At 43.9% G+C, this 20333-nt stretch overlaps 1 protein-coding gene across 24 annotated transcripts in view; it reads left to right on the forward strand.

Annotated features, from left to right (window-relative positions):
* The window catches only part of LOC112060583 (butyrophilin subfamily 1 member A1-like), a 39814-nt gene that overhangs the window by 9452 nt on the left and 10029 nt on the right, over nt 1-20333 (forward strand). For 12 of the 24 annotated variants that reach the window (XM_065570827.1, XM_065570825.1, XM_065570828.1 and 9 more), the window contains 7 exons: nt 675-776; nt 4991-5107; nt 6845-6865; nt 9951-9971; nt 11007-11120; nt 15289-15390; nt 17108-17221. In XM_065570827.1, the coding sequence (XP_065426899.1) occupies nt 675-776; nt 4991-5107; nt 6845-6865; nt 9951-9971; nt 11007-11120; nt 15289-15390; nt 17108-17221 (591 nt within the window). The remainder of the gene's footprint in view (nt 1-674; nt 777-4990; nt 5108-6844; nt 6866-9950; nt 9972-11006; nt 11121-15288; nt 15391-17107; nt 17222-20333) is intronic. The other 12 variants (XM_065570840.1, XM_065570839.1, XM_065570838.1 and 9 more) reach the window with 4 other exon arrangements.

Below are 20333 nucleotides of genomic sequence, written 5' to 3' on the forward strand. Positions count from 1 at the left end.
TCTGCACTTGTCCTTGTTGAACCTCATCAGGTTTCTTTTGGCCCAATCCTCTAATTTGTCTAGGACACCTTCATCAGTTGTCTCTTGTCTTATAATTAGATTTCAGCTATTTAGGGAAGAGACTATTTTTTGCTCTGTGTTTGTACAGCACCTAGCACACTGGGGTCCATGGCTATGATTGGGGCTCTTGAGCACTATGATAATACAAATAATAAGAGGATGGATTAATGGAGTGGAGCTCAGAGGGTGGATTGATGGCAATGGGGTCTGAGGGGCAGAGAGGTCTTCAGTTGCTTGAGTATTCACTGGGTATGCAGAGCCAAAAACAATGGATTACAGAGACTAGATTGGGGAAACATGGTTCAATGAGTTGATATTAGAGGATAAACTGTTGGAGTTAGGGGAGAATGCGAAAGAAATGGAGAGAAAGGAGAAGAATTCAAGTCCCAAGGGCAGAGGTTCCTGCTGACAGATACTGTTGGTACCAACAGTCCTTGGACAAGCCACACAAAGGTCTGGAGTGCTCTGACATGCCACAGCTAATCCCACTCCCTGGCACATTCACCCAAAGGCAGATCACAGTCTCTCCCTTGCTGATGATTGAAACTTCCCTCCAGTCTAACAAACAACCTTGACAAACTCTAGCAGTCTCAGAAGGCTCTTCTGTGTTGCAGAGGGACTTCAGAAAAAGGTGTCTTTGCCCAGATCCTGTACTCCGGTGGCACAGAAATTAATCAGAGTCAGTAGTCATGACACTTGCACCAGAAACCCTGGAGGTAAGTGATGTAGGTACCCGAAGTCATGGATGCACACGATCAGTGGTGCTCCCCAGTTTTGTAACTATGAACTCTATTCAACAAATACAATGGAAACACACTACTGAGGAGACTTGTGCACTCTCCAAGGATTAATGCATCTCACCAAGCTTTTGGAGTAACACTCAAAACAACATTGTCAAAACAGGAGTTCAGTCCCCTCCAACGAATCTCAGCAATTCCTTGTAGCATATACCGAGCACTGCTCCTATCCCTGAGAGGTCCCAAAATCTATGAGTTACCAAGATAATTCAGTCACTATGTGGCGGGGCAATGACTCACTGGTGCGAGCCTCCTGCTGGTTGTCCTGGGAATTAGCTCTTTCCAGCCCAGAGTGCTCTCTGCAGGCCGGTGTCTCGCTGGACCCCAGTGCCCTTCTATTACACAGTTCTGCCCCCACAGTAACCCACTATCTGGGTCTCCCCGTCCAGAGGACACCCCAACCTCCTATCCTCAGCTTGCCTCAGTGGCTACTGCCAGTCATCATCTAGCCCCCGCTCACTGGGGCGGACTGCAGTCTATAAACCACTCATCATCAGCAAGGGGGGTTGGACTAGTTGCCTCTGCCTGTACCTGGGCTGCCCCTCTACAGCCCCAGTACCCTTTGTGGGCCCTTAACTCAGCCTGCAGCCTGGGATTCTGCTAGGCTGGAGCTTCCCAGCTCCCTCTGCCCTTCCCCAGCACTGCTCCACCTCATGTACCTTGCTCAGCTTCCCAGGCAGCCAGGTCCTTCTCTCTCAAAGATGCTAGAGAGAGTGTCTGTCTCAGCATCTGGCCCTCAGCCCTCCTATAGGGCCAGCTGTGGTCTGATTGTGGCATGGCCCCAGGTGTGGCTGCTTCTCCCAATCTACTTAGCTTTCCCCCTCTCCACAGCCCTCTCCCAGGGCTGCTTTAGGCCCTGCAGGCCAGGAGCAGGGTGACCACCATGCTACACACCATTATTCCCCATCCCCTTAATTCATCTGGGAACCATGACTCAGCTTGAACTAAGAATTAGACCTGGAACATATTTAGGGACAACAATAAGATAAGTAGACCTAGGTAATTCAATATATTAAAAATATAATTTTTTTCCAGACCAAATCCAGTAAGGAAATGATGAGTTTACACTGCTTTCTGAAATGCACCCGCACACAAAGGAGTTATATAATCAAAGGCTTTTATCTATCTATCTATAAAACATTGGAGTATCCCAAGTGGAAGATAGTTCAGAGAGTTAACTTTGCTTAGATATCTAACCAAAGTGATGAAAACGCTGTACTGAAAACTGGCACCATACTCTTTTGAAGTCACAGACCCTCTTTCCAAATATAGTACATTATTTAGCAGACATTTCATATAACTCCCAACTGAGCTTTTCGGTGGAAGTCTATTTCTATATAGTTTTCAGTGTTTGTTTGTACTGGTCCCAGACACATCAGGGGCACCTTGTGCTAGGTAATAAAGACCAGGAGGATGTTGCTGTGAGTGCCTTAGTTCAAACACTAATTGGTATTAGATCCACCTGAGACACCAAATAATTCAGGATACATTTGGGGACAGGGCTTTTGAAAGGGACATGGTCTGCAATGTTTCATATCGCCAGGGTATGGTGTGTCTTCAGCCTCACACATCCCAGACCTGCTGCTTCTCCAAAATAAAGGAGGTTCTTCAGGTCAGGCACACAGAGTAGGCCAATGTTTAATGCAGCCTTGATGATTCTCCTTCTCCTCCCCAATAATTACCACATCATTCCCTTGCCCATTTCTCCTTCTTCACCCCTCACTCAACTTCCCATTTGTCCCAGACTTTCATTCCCCCAATGCACGCACACTGAGAACTTCCCTACAGTCCAGACAAATTACTGGGCTCCTCTGGAGAAGGGAGAACTGTTTCCTTCCTCCATGGGTTGGCAGATGGAGAAGACCAATAGGTGAGACACAAAGACCAGTGAGCTGAGTGAGGTGGCCATGGGGGCAGAGGAGAGAAGAAAAGCTGATACAGGTGAATGGGCAGCCAGGTAGAACTTTCACATGTGCTGTGACTACATGGCAACTGATGGAGGTTGTACAGTGCCCCTGGGAATATGGCAATTGTTGGCATCCTACTGTGTCTGTATCCAAACTGACCCGGAGAAACAGGTCTGTGACATCTCCACGATTAAATTCTGTGTTCTGTACAGTGTGTGATGATTTACTATGATGTTTAAATGCAAAGTGGCCTCTACAGTCCTCTTTTGTCATAAAAGGCACCAGGCTATACATTTCTAGTGTGTGTATATAATCGTATAATAATTTTTCAGGTTGTGGGAAGGCAAAAGAGATTCCATGACATTCCCCAAGGGTACCAGAGCTGTGAGGCATGAGGCCCCACTGTCCTTAGTACAAGGAAGTCTTGTCTGTGCCTTCCTGTATCCATCAGCCTCTGGGAACATGAGCACAGCCTTCCAAGCCCCCTCACGCTTCACTCTATTTGTAGAGGTAGAGATGGGTGCACATCAACCACTGGAGGGAGTGTTTCCTGCAGTATCTAGTCCCTGATCCACTGAAGGCTCACAGAATTACAAGGCCTACTCTTCCCAAAGGAACAGTATACCCCAGCTTGTAAAATTCAGCTGAAAACCAGCCTTTTGCTTAACACCACAGCACTGAGATATATTTATAGTGAAAACAAGTATATGTTTATTATCAAAGATCAGAAATTCAAAGAATATTAAGTTAAAAATATTGGACACAAAATGGTTACCAAAACCAAAATATGCTTTCTAGAAACTAAATTTAACTGCCAGGTTATCCTCCAGACTAAAGAAATTTAATCTCACTCAAAGTTCTCTTCAGGATTTTCAAGAAAGCCTGGCTGATAACTATTGTTCATGAGGAAAGGCCGCTGTCCTTTTGCATCCTCAATGAAGGGTGCCTGGGCGTCATCTCTGCCCCACATATAAAATCAAGCAAACCTTTGAAGGGTACCTCCAGATAAGATTCTTCTTCCCTCACTGTTTCTCTCTCTCTCGGTTCCTCTCTCTGAAATTATTCTTGTTCAGTTCAGACTGATGAGAGGAATCTCACTGTGAATAAGACAATACTAAATTTACATGTGAACTGATAGATGAACAAACATCTCTCTGTCTGACAGAAAACCTTTTCACACCTTTGCTGACTTTAAGGACATATTTTGAAGTATATATCCATAACTCCTCACATAGTATTTGTACATATATTTCACAATGATTTTAATGATTGAAGTGACACAGACTTTTATTCAAGACTTCACATGACACCCTTTGATGAAGTAGAATGTACAAACCAAACCCATGAGATTCTTGTAGCCTATCTGCACCCTTTTGCCAGTTGGCATTCAGAGGTTAATGGGCCATATAGTTCACCAACGGGAATTATTGCAATGATTTCTGCCATTGGGAGACAACTCATGCCACTGTTCAACAAGATCATATGATTCCTAAATGACCTGGTGAGGGGTTCAAGTTTTATATGGTGTTGATGAGGTGGCAGAGGCAAAAGGTGTCAGGGTGGAACTTGCCCACTTGATCCTCCCTAAATAGATTATAGCAGTGGTTCCCAAACTTGTTCCGCCACTTGTTCAGGGAAAGCCCCTGGAGGGCCGGGCTGGTTTGTTTACCTGCAGCTTCTGCAGGTTCGGCCGATTGTGGCTTCCAGTGGCTGTGGTTCACTGCTCCAGGCCAATGGGAGCTGCTGGAACCGGCGGCCAGTACGTCCCTCGGCCTGAGCCACTTCCAGCAGCTCCCATTGGCCTGGAGCAGCGAACCGCAGCCACTGGGAGCTGGGATCAGCCGAATCTGTGGACGCAGCAGGTAAACAAACCCCACTTGCTAAGTTTTAGCCCAGTGGTTAGAGCAACATTCATTTTCCTTTTCTGCCTGATGGAGAGAAAGGACTTGAAAAGGCCTCTCTTGCTTCTCAGGTGAGAGCTGTAACCACTGTTCTATGGGATATTCGGAAGTAGGGAATCCCTCAATGTCTCCTACTGAAGCTGTCCCTCTGTGGATAAATAATAGTCATCAAAGTCTGGGGTTTAGGTGCCTAAGTACCTTTGTGAATCTTGCCCAGCATCTGACAAATTATTGAGGTTTCCATGTAAAGTGACCTTACTTTCCTTTTGTTCATTAAAACACAACAGCCTATACATGTCTAATTATACATCTATCCCTTTTTCAGGTACTGAGAAGACAGAAAACAATCAATCCATGGGGATTATTACAAAGATTTTTGAACTTGGGAACCAGCCTTTTCAAATGTTGGAGAAGTTCATACGATTCCCATGGGTTAACCAAGGTGAGGGATAGGAGTTTTTATCAGGGGACCAAGGAGGTGGGAGGTACAGAAAAGGTCAGCTAGGGTGAAATGCAGTGCTCAATGTTTCTGGCCATCTGAATAGAGGAGGAGAAGAGCAAAGTCCATTCTCAACTCCAGCAACAACATCTGTGTTAGCATGGGAAGTGGGAGCAGAAGGACAGCACATAGAAGTGATGAGGCAGAGGATCTGTTGGGTCTGGGAAGGCAGGCAGGCAGCTGACTGGGATGGGGAGAGGATCAGTTTACTGTGGTTGAACAGAAAGCACAGCTGGAGTGGTGTGGATGTCAGTGAATGGTGGGTAGTGAATGTGTTAGGAATGAAGGCAGAAAGGGGATGTGGGAATTTTAATCTGGCCAGTTGTCAGGGCTGGTCCATGGGCTGCCTGTGTGCACAGCTCAGTTACCAAGTCACAGTTAGGAGGCGAGTGGCAGACTTCCAGTTGAGCTGGGTCAGGAAGCCAGGAAATCATGGTCATGTGCAGCAGATGACCAGATGGTAAGAGAAGCAAGGATGCAGAGCATCTGTTGGCCGGGGAAGGCAGACTGCCAAGTGGCTGCATGGGAAAAGAATCAATTTGTTAGAGGGAGGCAACAGTATGCATGCTCAGGGGCAGAAATATCGGCCCATAGGTGTCTTTTACCCTGAAAATGTAGGCACTGGGTTAAGGCGGCAGCTAATCTGGAGTTTTGTGACTTACAATAGCACCAAAACTGGGACATAGACACCTAATTCCCTTTGTAGATCTGGTCCTTGAATACTAACAGACTTGTCTATGTCAAGTCTTCATTGTTAGGGTCTATCACCCAGTCAAGGGCCAGTCTCTAGAACAGGAAGCATTAGCCTTACTTAAAGTCACATGGCTTTTGTCACATGGCTTTTAGAGCTGCAATAGTGGGGGCAGAGACACTATGTCAACTTCTGCCTCTACTTCTAAAGATGGATGGCCATAGAATCATAGAACTGGAAGGGCCCTCAGGAGGTCATCTAGTCTAGTCCCCTGCACTCGTGGCAGGACTAAGTATTATTTAGACCATTTCTGACAGGTGTTTGTCTAACTGCTCTTAAACATCTCCAATGATGGAGATTCCATAACCTCCTGAGGCAAATTATTCAAATGCTTAACCACCCTGACAGTTAGGAAGTTTTTTCCTAATGTCCAACCTAAACTTCCCTTGCTGTACTTTAAGCCCATTGCTTTTTGTCCTAGCCAAATAGGTTAAGAAAAACATTTTTTCTTCCTCCTCCTTAAAACAACCTTTTACATAGTTGAAAACTGTTATCATGTTATTCTTCATGCTTCTCCTGAACTCCACCTTTGGAGCACTTCCATGAATCTGAATAAGGAACTCCCACTGGAACTGATACATCTTTCATCCAATCAGGTCCATTAAATGATCTTTTATGAAGATCAGTATTTTTCCCCAACTCAGCAAATAATTTTGGAAAAATCCAGCAGACATAATAAATTTATAACTGACATTGCTGACTGTCAGCTGTCAATTTAGCAAATCCCAAATATCCAGCATTCTAGACAGATTGTCACTTTACAGAGGCTGATCACAAGATGTTCTAGTCATGAACTTGGTGAAAGGCTGAAGAAGAAAATTATTGACTATCCTCTAAAATGTCTGATTTAAAATCCATAACAACTTACAATAAAATAAACATTTTTAAATTAATAATAATTACTTTGTCTATTTCTTTTTCTTTTCTAGAGAAGTTCCAGGTGGAGAATGGTAAGTTTGCTGTGATATCCAAGTGGTGAAAGTCCCATTATGAAAACTGGCACCACATTTATCCTGAAGTTACGGTCCTTCACTCAAAAGATAGTCCACTGTTTAGCATTAATTTTGTTTAACATCTACCTGAAGTCTGAAGTGTAAGTCTATTTGTGTTATACTCCTATGACATTTGTGTCTACATGTCCCAGCAATGTCAGGGACATGTTGTGCTAGGTACTGTAATGTCATTCTGGGTGTTCTTGTTTCTGTTTTATTCCATTTGGGAATGAAGCCCTGTAAAAGGACAGAGAAGGTGCATGACCTTCTTTGCTCAATTCTACCCCAGTTAGGATTAACTTTGGTCTGTCCTTAGGCTGAAGTACCAGACCTTCTGCTTGTCCAAATAACAATTATGCCCTCACCCACATTACCCTTATTCACCCCTACCTCTCTAACTACTCATCACATCCCCATCTGTCCTAGGCTTCAATTCCCCCAATGCATGGTCACTTAGAAGTTCCCTGGAGTCAAACAAAATTACTGGTATTCTCTGTAGAAGGGAGGTATCTTTCCTTTCTCCATGGGTTGGCAGATGGAAAAGACCAACTGGTGAGCTGAGTTGAGGTTGCCACAGGAGCAGAGAAGAGAAGAAATGATGTACAGTCAACCAGCTGGTGGCCACATGCACATGTGCTGGGCCTGCTTATTAAATGATGACAGTACCTCTTGGTATATGGAAAATTAGACAGCATCCTATTATGTCTCTGTCTAAAGCAAGCTTATCAAAAGAAACATTTCTGATGAATTTCTGATTCTGACTTACCTCCATTGTCACAGAGTCCCATATGTTAGAAGGATGTGTAGAACCAAAGTCATCTGACATTCCTCTTCCTACTTAGAGGACTCCAGGCTCTACATGTCTATCTAGGGACCCTACAGGCAGGGCCACTGACAGGGTGTTAAAGGGGCTGCTGCCCCAGGGCCCAGCGATTTCAGAGGGCCCGGGGATTCCGACCGGAGCCCTGGACCCTTTTAAATCACTGCCGGAACCCTGGGTGGCACGGGCCATGGAGCACAGATGGGCTGGCTGGGGGAGGCTGACCCCCAGACCCTCCCCTTCTGCCCAAGGCCCCACCCCTTCCGAGGCCCAGAGTTAGGCCCCTGGACCGGTAAGTCATCTGTGTTACTTTCATCCCTGTATACTTCACTCCATTATGCAAGTCATTTATGAAACTTTTGAATAGTATTGGACCCAGACTGACTCCTGAAGAACCCCACTAGATATAAACTCCTAGTGTGACAGTGAACCATTGATACCTACTTTTTTAGAGCATGGTCTTTCAAGCAGTTTTGTGTTCACATTATAGCAACTTCATCTGGACTGAATTTCCTTAGTTTGGGTATGAGAATGTTATGGAGGACTCTGTTAAAAGCCTTACTAAAGTCAACATCACATCTACAGCTTTCCTCCATCCAGTACACTAGAAACCCTGTCAAAGAAGGAAATTGGTTGGTTTGTGTTCTTAATAAATCCATGTTGGCTGTTATTTACCTCCCTATAATCCTCTAGGTGTTTACAGATTGATTCCTTAATCATTTGTTTCAGTGTCAAAGTTAAGAAGATCAGGCCCTCTTTGTTCCCCTTTTTAAGGAGAGTTTCTGTGTTTGCCCTTCTCCAGTCCTCTGGTACCTCATCTGTCTCCCAGGAGATCTGTAAGATAATCACTAAGAACTCTGAGACTGCTTCAGCTAGTTCCTTAAGTACCCTAAGATGAATTTCATCAGGCCCCACTGAATTGAATACATCTAACTTATCTAAATATTCTTTAACCTGTTCTCTCCCTATTCTGGCTCGTGTTCCTTCTCTCTCATTGTTTATATTAATTATGTTAAGTATCTGGTCACAATTAAACTTTTTTAGTAGAGGATGGTTGAAGGCAGAGGATAAATTTAAGTAGTTGAGAGACATTGAAAAAGAAATAGAGGGAGAAGACACGAGAGCTGAGGGAGTGCTAAGGACAGCCAAAGAGAGGTGAATTTTAGGGAAGCTTTGGGATGGAAAACTGCATATAAGGTGGGTGTGAGTATGGGGACACAGAAGAAGTGGGACAGAAAAGGGGAATGGGGTGACTAGAAGATGGGTGAGTAAGCAGGAAAGAGAACAAGGAAAAATAAGTAACAACATGAAAGGGACAAAGAGTGAAGAAAAGGACTAAAAACATATGGGGAAGTTAAGGGCAGAGTTGAATGTGATGGGAAGTTAGGTAGGAGAGGGAAAACTGTGATGGACAAGCATGGACGGAGAGATTTGCAGGTGGAATGGGGAGAAAGAAAGTTATTTGTAGGGAAAACAGGGTGAGGGAAAAGAGAGACAGGAAGGGAAAGAAAAGAGGTTGAGTGAAGAAAAAGAATCTTATTTTGAGTGTCTGGTGGTCCCTTTAGAGTCATCCTTCAATTAAAAACTGGTCTACATTTAAATGTGTCTCCCACTGATGTAAGTGCCCCTTTATGCTGACTTAATAACACCACCTCCCCGAGTGGTGCAGAGTCAAGGTCGATGTAAATAGATCAACACCATGCAAGTGTAGACACCGTGTAACTTACGTCAATCATCACTGGCCTCCAGCAGATGTCCAAAAATGCTCCACGCAGACCGCTCCAGTCTCCTCCACTTCTAAAGGTTTATGGTTGTGCCTCATCTTTCCCCTGAACTCCACCTTTGGAGAACTTCCATGAATCAGAATAAGACATTCCCCCTGGAATTCTTACACATTTCATCTAATGAGGTTCAATTAAGTGATCTTTTATAAAGATAAGCATTTTCCCCCCCAACTCAGAAAATAATTCTGGAAAAAAATACAGTAGACACAATAAATCTATAACTGGCATTGCTGACTGTCAACTTTCAATGTAGTAAATCTGAAATATCCAGATGTCTAGACATATTGTCACTTTCAGAGGCTGATCACAAGATGTTCTGATCCTGAATTTGGTGAAAGGCTAAAGAAGAAAATTATTCACTATCTTCTAAAATTTCTGATTTAAAATTCACAAACATTTAAAAAAATTCTTATTTTGTCCATTTCTTTTTCCCTTACAGAAAAAGTCCTGCTGAACAATGGTAAGTCTGCTTTGATATCAGAATGGCGAAATATCCTTCCTGAACTTACAGTTCAAATGTCCAAATGTAATCCACTATTTAGCATTAATTTTGTTTAACTCCCACCTGAAGTCTGAAACGTAAGTCTATTTGTGTATACACCTATGCTGTTTGTGTCTACATGTCTCACCCAAGTCAGGGGCACATTGTGATAGTACTGTAAAGTTATTCCAGGAGTTCTTGTTTCTGCCTTACTCCATACACTAATGGGCGCTATATCTATCAGAGCTAGCTAAGTAATTCTGGCTGAATTTGGGGACAAAGCCTTGTGAAAAAGGACATGACCTTCTGTGCTCAGTTCTACCTGGGTTATGGTTAGCTTTCATCTGTCTTTAGGCTCAAGTACCAGACCTGCAGCCTTTCCAATTACAAGAGGCTGTTCAGCTCAATCACATAGAGCAGCCTAGTGCTTAATGCAGTCCTGATAGTTCTCCCCTTCCCCTGGTAATTCTCCATGATGCCCTCACCCACATTACTCTAATTCACCCCTATTTCTGTAACCACTCATCACATCCCCATCTATCCTAGGCTTTCATTCCCCCAGTGCATGCACACTTACAGGGTCTCTGGAGTTAAACCAAATTCTCTGGAGAAGGTAGATCTCTTTCCTTCCTCTATGGGCTGGCAGATGGAGGAGACCAACTGGTGAGCTGAGTGAGATGGCCAGAAGAGAAGAGAAGAAAAGATGAGGGAGGTGTACGGGTAGCCAGCTAGTGGCCACTTGCACATGTGCTGGGCCTGCTTATTGAATGATGACAGTACATCTTGGTGTATGGCAATTTAGACAGCAGACTAGTATGTTTCTGTCTAAAGCAACTTTACCTAAAGAAACATTTTTGATCTATTTCTAATTCTGAGTTTCCTCCATGCTACAGTGTTTCATCAATTAGAATGATGTTTAAATGGAAAGTCACCTGACATTCCCCTTCTGACTAAAAAGTTTCCAGGCTGTTCATGTCTATCTGTTTATCTAATCTCAACATATCCCTTTTTCAGATAATGAGAAAGCAGAAGTCAGTGAACACAAAGGAATTATTGAAAATATTTTGGCTCTTGGGAGTCGGCCCATGCAGCTGTGCAAGAAGATGATCCAAACCCTAAATCCTTTTGGTGAGGAGTGGGAACTTTTACTTAGGGAAAGGGGATGGAGATGTTGCAGATATGAAAGGAGTCAGCAAAGGTGAATTGAAGTGACAAGGATTCCTGCTCTTGTGCCTGGAAGAGGAGAAAAGCAAAATCTATTACCTTTCTCCCTCCCCAAACAGAAATATTTAATTATTTTTACAAAGTGGTGCAGCTCTAAGAGAGGAGCTTGACCACATAGCCTGAGGGTGAGGAGATCTCCCTGGTAAATGGGTGACCCACATTCAAGTCCTTGCTTTGTATGAGGTAGAATAGGGGCTAAAATTTGGGTTTTCCTCACCATGGTGGAGCACCCTAACCCCTGCACTGTTAGATGTTAGGGGTTTGGGTACATTCTGTTTTGACCAGATATTTCACCCTAGACCTCAGAAATGGATGATTTAATTAGGGATTGGTCCTGCTTTGAGCAGGGGGTTGGACTAGATGATCTCCTGAGGTCCCTTCCAACCCTGATATTCTATGAATTCATAGGCCAGATCCCAGGATTGAGGTTTGTAGTTGCAATGGTGAACATGAGTGAACACGTATACACTGTGAATGAGTGGAATATTAATTGAGTAGAGATGGAGAATGGATTGACGGGATGTGTGTGTGTTAGGATGAACTGATGTCAGTGAAGGTGGTGGGCTGAAGATGAAGTAGGAGTGAAATTGTACAGCTGGTTTGTGGAGGCAGATAAGTTAATCAGAGGCCTGAATGGAAATTGATCAGGTTAGCAAATTCTCCAGGGGCTGACAAATTCATTTGGGAAATAAGGGGAAATACTGAATAATTGGCAGACACTTGACTGAGGAGGTTTGGAGTAGGTGTGCAGAGAATACCCTAAGGGCCATAGGCACAGGGTACACTTATAGAAATGTAGAGCTGGAAGTGGCCTCGAGAGGTCATCAAGTCCAGACCCCTGCACTGGGGAGGGACTGAGTAAACCTAGATAATCCCTGACAGGTGTTCTTAAAAACTTCCAATGATGGTGATTCCACTGCCTCCCTTGGAAGCCTATTTCAGAGCTTCACAACCCTTATTGGTTGAAAGTTTTTCCTTATATCTAACCTAAATCTCCCTTGCTGCAGATTAAGCCCATTGCTTCTTGTCCTACCTTCAGTGAACATGGAGAACTATTCATCACACTCCTCTTTACACCAGCCCTTTAAACATATTTGAAGATTGTTCTCAGGTCCCCCTTTGGTCTTCTTTTCTCCAGACTAAATGTGCCGAGTTTTTATAATCTTTCCTCATAGTCACATTTAAAAAAAAAATGTTTTAATTTTGTTGACCTCCCCCACAAACTCAATCCAATATGTCCACATTTTTATTAGACTGTGGTACCCAGAAATTGACAATGTATGCAGCTAGGGCATCACCAGTGCCGAGTAGAGTGGGAAAATTACCTCCCACATCTTACATACAACACTCCTGTAATACACTCCAAAATGATATTAGCCTTTTTTTCTCAACTGAACTATCCTATATTGACTCATTTTCAATTTGTGATCCACTCTAACCCTCGGATCCATTTCTACATTACCATCACCTACCAGTTATTCCCCATTTTATAGTTATGCATTTGATTTTTCCTTCCTAAATGAAGTACTTTGCACTTTTCTTTATTAAATTTCATCTTGATGATTTCAGAGCAGTTCTCTAATTTATCAAGCTTATTTTGAATCCTAACCCTTTCCTGCAAAGTGTTTGCAACCAGTCCCAGGTTGTCATATGCAAATGTTATAAACATACACCTCACTCCATTATCCAAGTCATTTATGGAACTTTTGATAGTATTGGACTCAGGCTCCCGCAGGACCCCATTAGATATAAACTCCTAGTCTGACAGTGAACCATTGATACCTACTGTCAAGGCTGATTCCCCACTCTGGCACTTTTAGTGCAGGAGTTGGGGGCCCGCAAGGATTTTAAAAATTAATATTGGCCACTCCAGGCTTGTATTAAACTCCCAAGGTTACAGCTTTTCTCTGACCTTGGTTGGTAAATGCTGCCACCATTCAAGTGCAAAAAAACCCCTTGGGACCCAAAAAGGCGCACTTGGGAATTCCTCCCTGTGGGGTATCCTCAAGCCCTTTTGCCCCCTCCCCCCGGGGAAGAACTGAGAAAGAAAACAAAAGAAATCAGCTGTTGCCACCAGCTAATCAAACAACATATGCACAAACCTCTTAGGACACAAAAACCCAATCCTGTTCTTAAAAAAGGTAATTTTTTTATTAAAAACAAAAAGAAAGAAAATACATCTGGAACTTAGGCTTTTGCAAGACTTTAAAAAAGCAATTCCAGGAACTAAGCACCCAAAATAGCTTTCTTGGGGGTTCAGCTTAAAGGTTAAAAGCAAAAAAAAAATCATCTGGGGTTAGCATAGAGGATTCCACTAGCCATAAGAAATAAACAGAAATAAACCTGATCGCATCTTTCTAAACATTTCTGATCTACTTACACTTTTCAGGGTTCCAAATAAGTAGTTCTAGATATGATCTGATGATCTATGATCATACCTGGCTTTCAGCTTCTCATAGCATAACTGCTCCCTGTTCCCCTCTTTCCTGGAGAACAACAACAGACACAAAGGGGAAGTTTTTTCCCCATATCAAAGCAGAGTCAAGAATGAACTGGGGTCAGAAGCCCGACTCTGGGATTCACAGCAAGGCAAAGTCTGGAACAGAAACTTGCAGGCAGTTAACACCCCTGTGATGGCTTCCTGATTTATATCCAGCATGGCCCAATCATTGGGCTACAGGTGGCCTCCACTCCTAACCTACTGGGCAGTACTTCCTGTAGTGTCTGGCTTCACCAAATTCCCTACCAGCAACCCAGCCACAACATGGTGGCGATGTGGCAGTGTTAGTGGCCTGGAACCTCTGTGGTCCCAATGTAAGTGCTACAGGTTCTGACAGCTGTGGAGGCAGAGAACTTCTTCAGGGGCTTGCAGTGCAGATGAAGCAGCACAGAGATTTGTTCTGGGGCTGAAGAATTCTTTCAGCAAGAAAGGGAGAATAATGACTTATTGACAGAAACCTGGGAGGGGGGTTTAGGGTGCAGAGGATGGGGGAAAAAAATCTTGGAGCACAGATGGAAATGTCAGGATAGCTGAGAGCAGAGGATAAGTTGAAGGATTTGAGGGAGAATGGTAAAGAGGTGCAGGGAGAGAACAAGAGAAATATGGGAGTGCAAAGGAGAGGATGTGAAGGAGAGAAAAGTTTGGGAAGCTTTGGGATGGAAAACCGTATATGGGGAGGGAATGAGGTCAGAAAGACAGGACAAGGAAGGGGAATGGGCTGAACAAACAGGGGAGAGTAAGCAGGAAAGGCAGTCATGGAAAAGAGCTGATACCATTGAAGTGATGAGGAAAGAAACCTGGGAGAAAAGAAGAGCAGTGAGAGCTGAAGGGGAAGGTGAGGGAAGAAATGAACCAGATGCAAAGATGAACCAGTGGGGACAGAAAACTAGGATGGTTGAGAATGAAGGGAAAGATTTAAGGGAGGAATGGGAAAAAGAGAAGCAGGCAGGGAAGGAAATTGAATGAAGTCCTGATTTTGAATTTCAACCAATTCCTTCATGAGTCACAAGAAGTGTGAAACCAACCATCGGGTAAAGCCCAGATATAGGGGGAATCATAGAATATCAGGGTTGGAAGGGACCTCAGGAGGTCATCTAGTACAACCCCCTCAGTGTCCTAGATTTGGCACAATGATGCTATGCCACCCTACTCTCATAGTAGCAAGTTTAGGGGCAGGGAAGAAGGTAAGTTAAAAAGAAGAGGCTATGTCAGTGCACTCCAGCTATCATGGGAGTTCCTGGATTCAAGCCTAACACACACCGACATCTGTTCCAATTCCCAACTTGCTGCAGAAACCATGAGGTGCTAAAATAATACATTCACCTTTAATCTCCACCCCTTAGTTCCTGTACTGAGGATGTCTCATCTTGAGCTAAGAATGAGATTCCATAGATTAAAAAAAACCATGATTTTTTTCTCCTGCATTCTATTTATGTATATATTTCTGGACCCAGTCCAGAAAAAGTGGTTCATTCATTTCTGAAAGTCTGACATTACTCAGAGAAACTCTAAAATTAAAAAGGGGTACCCTCTATATGTCTAAATGTATTTATTTGTATGTCCTTTTTTCAGAAAGTGGGAAGGAAGAAAAAAGTCAGCCCAAAGGAATTATTGCTATGATTTCTGAAGTCATCCAACCATGGAAGAAGACTGTACAGACCATAAGGGACCTGAGTGAGTTTTTTACTGGCAGATCAGGAGGAGGAAGGTGATGAAGGGTCCAAGTGAGAGAGTTGAGATCCCAAGTGTTTCTGCTCTTGGGCCTGGGAGAGGAGAAGAGAAGAGTCCATCACCATGTCCACATGGACATGCTTCTTGCTATGGGAGGGACAGCAGATGGCCAGATGGTAAGAGAAGCAACGATGCAGAACATCTGTTGGCTGGGGAAGGCAGATTGCAAAGTGGCTACATGGGAAAAGAATCAATTTGTGAGAGAGGCAACAGTATGCATGCTCAGGGGTAGAAATATCATCCCATACGGGGGCTTTTACCCTGAAAATGTAGGCACTGAGTTTAGGTGGCAGCTAAGCTGGAGTTTTGTAGCCTACAGTAGCACCAAAACTGGGACATAGGGACCTAATTCCCTTTGTGGATCTGGCCTTCGAATACTAACAGACTTGTCTATCTCAAGTCTTCATTGTTCGAGTCCATCACCCAGTTAATGGCCAGTCTCTAGAGCAGGAAGCATAACTCTTATTTAAAGTCACATGGCTTTTAGAGCTGAAACAGTGGGGACAGAGACACTGTCAACTTCTGCCTCTACTTCTAAAGATGTATGGTCATAGAATCATAGAACTGGAAGAGACCTCGAGAGGTCATCTAGTCTGGTCCCCTGCACTCGTTGCAGGACTAAATATTTTCTAGACCATTCCTGACAGGTGTTTGTCTAACCTGCTCTTAAAAATCTCCAATGATGAAGATTCCACAACCTCCCTAGGCAAGTTATTCCAGTGCTTAACCACCCTGACAGTTAGGAATTTTTTCCTAATGTCCAACCTAAACCTCCCTGGCTGCAATTTAAGCCCATTGCTTTTTATCCTATCCTCAGAAGTTAAGAAAAACAATTTTTCTTCCTCCTCCTTTTAACAATGTTTTACATATTTGAAAACTGATACCATGTCATTCTTCATGCTTCTCCTGAACTCTACCTTTGGAGCACTTCCATGAATCTGAATAAGGAACTCCCCCTGGAACTGTTACACCTTTCATCCAATCAGGTTCCATTCAATGATCTTTTATGAATATTGTTTCCCCAGCTCAGCAAATAATTCTGGAAAAATCCAGGAGACACAATAAATCTGTAACTGACATTGCTGACTGTCAGCTGTCAATTTAGCAAACCCCAAATATCCAGCATTCTAGATGGTTTGTCGCTTTACAAAGGCTGATCACAAGATGTTCTCGAGTCAAACCAAATTTCTGGGATTCTCTGGAGAAGGGAGATCTCTTTCCTTCCTCTATGGGCTGGCAGATGGAGGAGACCAACTGGTGAGCTGAGTGAGGTGGCCATGGGAGCAGAGAAAAGAAGAAAAGATGAGGGAGGTGTACGGGTAGCCAGCTAGTGGCCACTTGCACATGTGCTGGGACAGCTTATTGAATGACGACAGTACATCTTGGTGTATGGCAATTTAGACAACAGACTAATATGTCTAAAGCAAGCTTATCTAAAGAAACATTTTTTGATATATTTCTAATTCTGAGTTTCCTCCATTGTACAGTGTCTCATAAATTAGAATGATGACATTCCCCTTCTGACTAAAACGTCTCCAGACTGTATATGTTGTGGAAGCAGAGAAAGAACTGTCATGCATTGCAATCCCCTTCCTGTCAGTTCTTTCTCTGCTTCCACAAGTCTATCTGTTTATCTAATCTCAACATATCCCTTTTTCAGATAATGAGAAAGCAGAAGTCAGTGAACACAAAGGAATTATTGAAAATATTTTGGCTCTTGGGAGTCGGCCCATGCAGCTGTGCAAGAAGATGATCCAAATCCTAAATCCTTTTGGTGAGGAGTGGGAACTTTTACTTAGGGGAAGGGGATTGAGATGTTGCAAGTATAAAAGGAGTCAGCAAGGGTGAATTGAAGTGACAAGGATTCCTGCTCTTGTGCCTGGAAGAGGAGAAAAGCAAAATCTATTACCTTTCTTCCTCTCCAAACAGAAATATTTAATTATTTTTACGAAGTGGTGCAGCTCTAAGAGAAGAGATTGACTGCATAGCCGGGGGGTGGCGGGGGGAGGAGATCTCCCTCGTAAATGGGTGACCCACATTCAAGTCCTTGCTCTTCATTAGGCAGAACAGGGACTTAAATTGGATTTTTCACATCACAGCAAAGCATACACCACACACCCCTGCACTATTAGCTATTCTGAGTTTGGGTCTACTCTGGTTTTTAGCAGAAATTTCACTCTAGGTCTCACAAAACTTTCTGACAAAATACGTATTTGTGAAATATTTGAGTTTTGGAATATTTGGATTTTCAGACAGAAACAAGCTGAATTGAAAATGTTTCCTTCAGTTCAAATTTCAGATGCCTTGGGGACAGAGAATGGATGAAGTGCTTCTGTGGGTTCCTAGGGGCATTGCAGGAGGGGCTGCATTAGGGGGATTAGGAAGGGTGACAATCAATTTAGAGGACAGGTGCCAGGATTGAGGTTTGTGGTGGTGATGGTGAAAATGTACAGACTGAACATGTGGAATGTTAATTGATTAGAGAGAGGGAATGGACTGATGGGATTCATATGTTAGGATGGACTGATGCCAGTGAAGGGAGTGGGCTGAGGATGCAACGTGAATGACGGCAGAAGGTAGATTGTGGAATTGTACAACTGGTTTGCGGAAACAGTTAAGTTACTCAGAGGCCTGAGGAGAACCTGATTAGGTTAGTGATTTGTTCAGCGGCTGACAAATTCATTTGTGGAAGTGGAGGGAAAAAATGAATTATTGGCACACACTTGATTTAGGAGGCTTTGGGGTATGTGTGCAAATAATATGCTAAGAGGCTGATGCAAAGAATAGACTCATAGAAATGTAGAGCTGGAATAGGTCTCAAGAGATCATCTAGTCCAGACACCTATCAGGAATGGTCTAGGTTTACCTGGTCCTGCCTTAGCACCGGGGGGCTGGACTAAACGACCTTTGTCTGGGGATGAAGAAGACCAGTTGGTGAGACACAGACACCAATGAGCTGAATCATAGAATCATAGAATATCAGGGTTGGAAGGGACCTCAGGAGGTCATTTAGTCCAACCCCCTGCTCAAAGCAGACCAATTCCCAACTAAATCATCCCAGCCAGGGTTTTGTCAAGCCAGGCCTTAAAAACCTCTAAGGAAGGAGATTCCACCACCTCCCTCGGTAACGCATTCCAGTGCTTCACCACCCTCCTAGTGAAATAGTGTTTCCTAATATCCAACCTGGACCTCCCCCACTGCAACTTGAGACCATTGCTCCTTGTTCTGTCATCTGCCACCACTGAGAACAGCCGAGCTCCATCCTCTTTGGAACCCCCCTTCAGGTAGTTGAAAGCAACTATCAAATCCCCCCTTATTCTTCTCTTCTTGAGACTAAACAATCCCAGTTCCCTCAGCCTCTCCTCATAAGTCATGTGCTCCAGACCCCTAATCACTTTTGTTGCCCTCCGCTGGACTCTTTCCAATTTTTCCACATCCTTCTTGTAGTGTGGGGCCCAAAACTGGACACAGTACTCCAGATGAGGCCTCACCAATGTCGAATAAAGGGGAACGATCATGTCCCTCGATCTGCTGGCAATGCCCCTACTTATACAGCCCAAAATGCCATTAGCCTTCTTCACAACAAGAGCACACTGTTGACTCATATCCAGCTTCTCATCCACTGTAACCCCTAGGTCCTTTTCTGTAGAACTGCTACCTAGCCATTCGGTCCCTAGTCTGTAGCAGTGCATAGGATTCTTCCATCCTAAGTGCAGGACTCTGCACTTGTCCTTGTTGAACCTCATCAGGTTTCTTTTGGCCCAATCCTCCAATTTGTCTAGGTCCCTCTGTATCCGATCCCTACCCTCCAGAGTATCTACCACACCTCCCAGTTTAGTGTCATCTGCAAACTTGCTGAGAGTGCAGTCCACACCATCCTCCAGATCATTAATAAAGATATTAAACAAAACCGGCCCCAGGACTGACCCTTGGGGCACTCTGCTTGAAACCGGCTGCCAACTAGACATGGAGCCATCGATCACTACCCGTTGAGCGTGATGATCTAGCCAGCTCTCTATCCATCTTACAGTTCATTAATCCAGCCCATACTGCTTTAACTTGCCGGCAAGTATATTGTGGGAGACTGTATCAAAAGCTTTGCTAAAGTCAAGGAATAACACATCCACTGCTTTCCCCTCATCCACAGACCCAGTTATCTCCTCATAGAAGGCAATTAGGTTAGTCAGGCATCACTTGCCCTTGGTGAATCCATGCTGATGTTCCTGATCACTTTCCTCTCCTCTAAGTGTTTCATAATTGATTTCTTGTGGACCTGCTCCATGATTTTTCCAGGGACTGAGATGAGGCTGACCAGCCTGTAGTTCCCCGGATCCTACTCCTTCACTTTTTTAAAGATGGACACTACATTAGCCTTTTTCCAGTCATCCAGGACCTTCCCCGATCACCATGAGTTCTCAAAGATGATGGCCAATGGCTCTGCAATCACATCTGCTAACTCCTTTAGCACCCTCGGATGCAGCGCATTCGGCCCCATGGATTTGTGCTCATCCAGTTTTTCTAAATAGTCCCGAACCACTTCTTTCTCCACAGAGGGCTGGTCACCTCCTCCCCATACTGTGCTGCCCAGTCCAGTCCAGACCTGAACTTGTGGTCCTGGGGGCAGAGGAGAGAAGAAAAGCTGAGTCAGGCATATGGTCAGCCAGCTAGTGGCTTTTTGCACATGTGCTTTGCTTGCATGGCACCAGATGGAGGTAGTGTATTGCCTCTTGGAATATGGGGATTGTCAGCATTCTATTATGTCTCTACCCAAACTGACCTGGAGAAACAGGCCTGTAATATCTCTGCCTTTGAACTCTGTATTCTGTAGTCGGTGACAACTTACTATGATGTTTAAATGCAAAGTTGCCTTGTGTTCCTATTTTGTC

This window comes from Chrysemys picta, chromosome 17, assembly GCF_011386835.1.
Source record: "Chrysemys picta bellii isolate R12L10 chromosome 17, ASM1138683v2, whole genome shotgun sequence".
NCBI lineage: Eukaryota > Metazoa > Chordata > Testudines > Emydidae > Chrysemys > Chrysemys picta.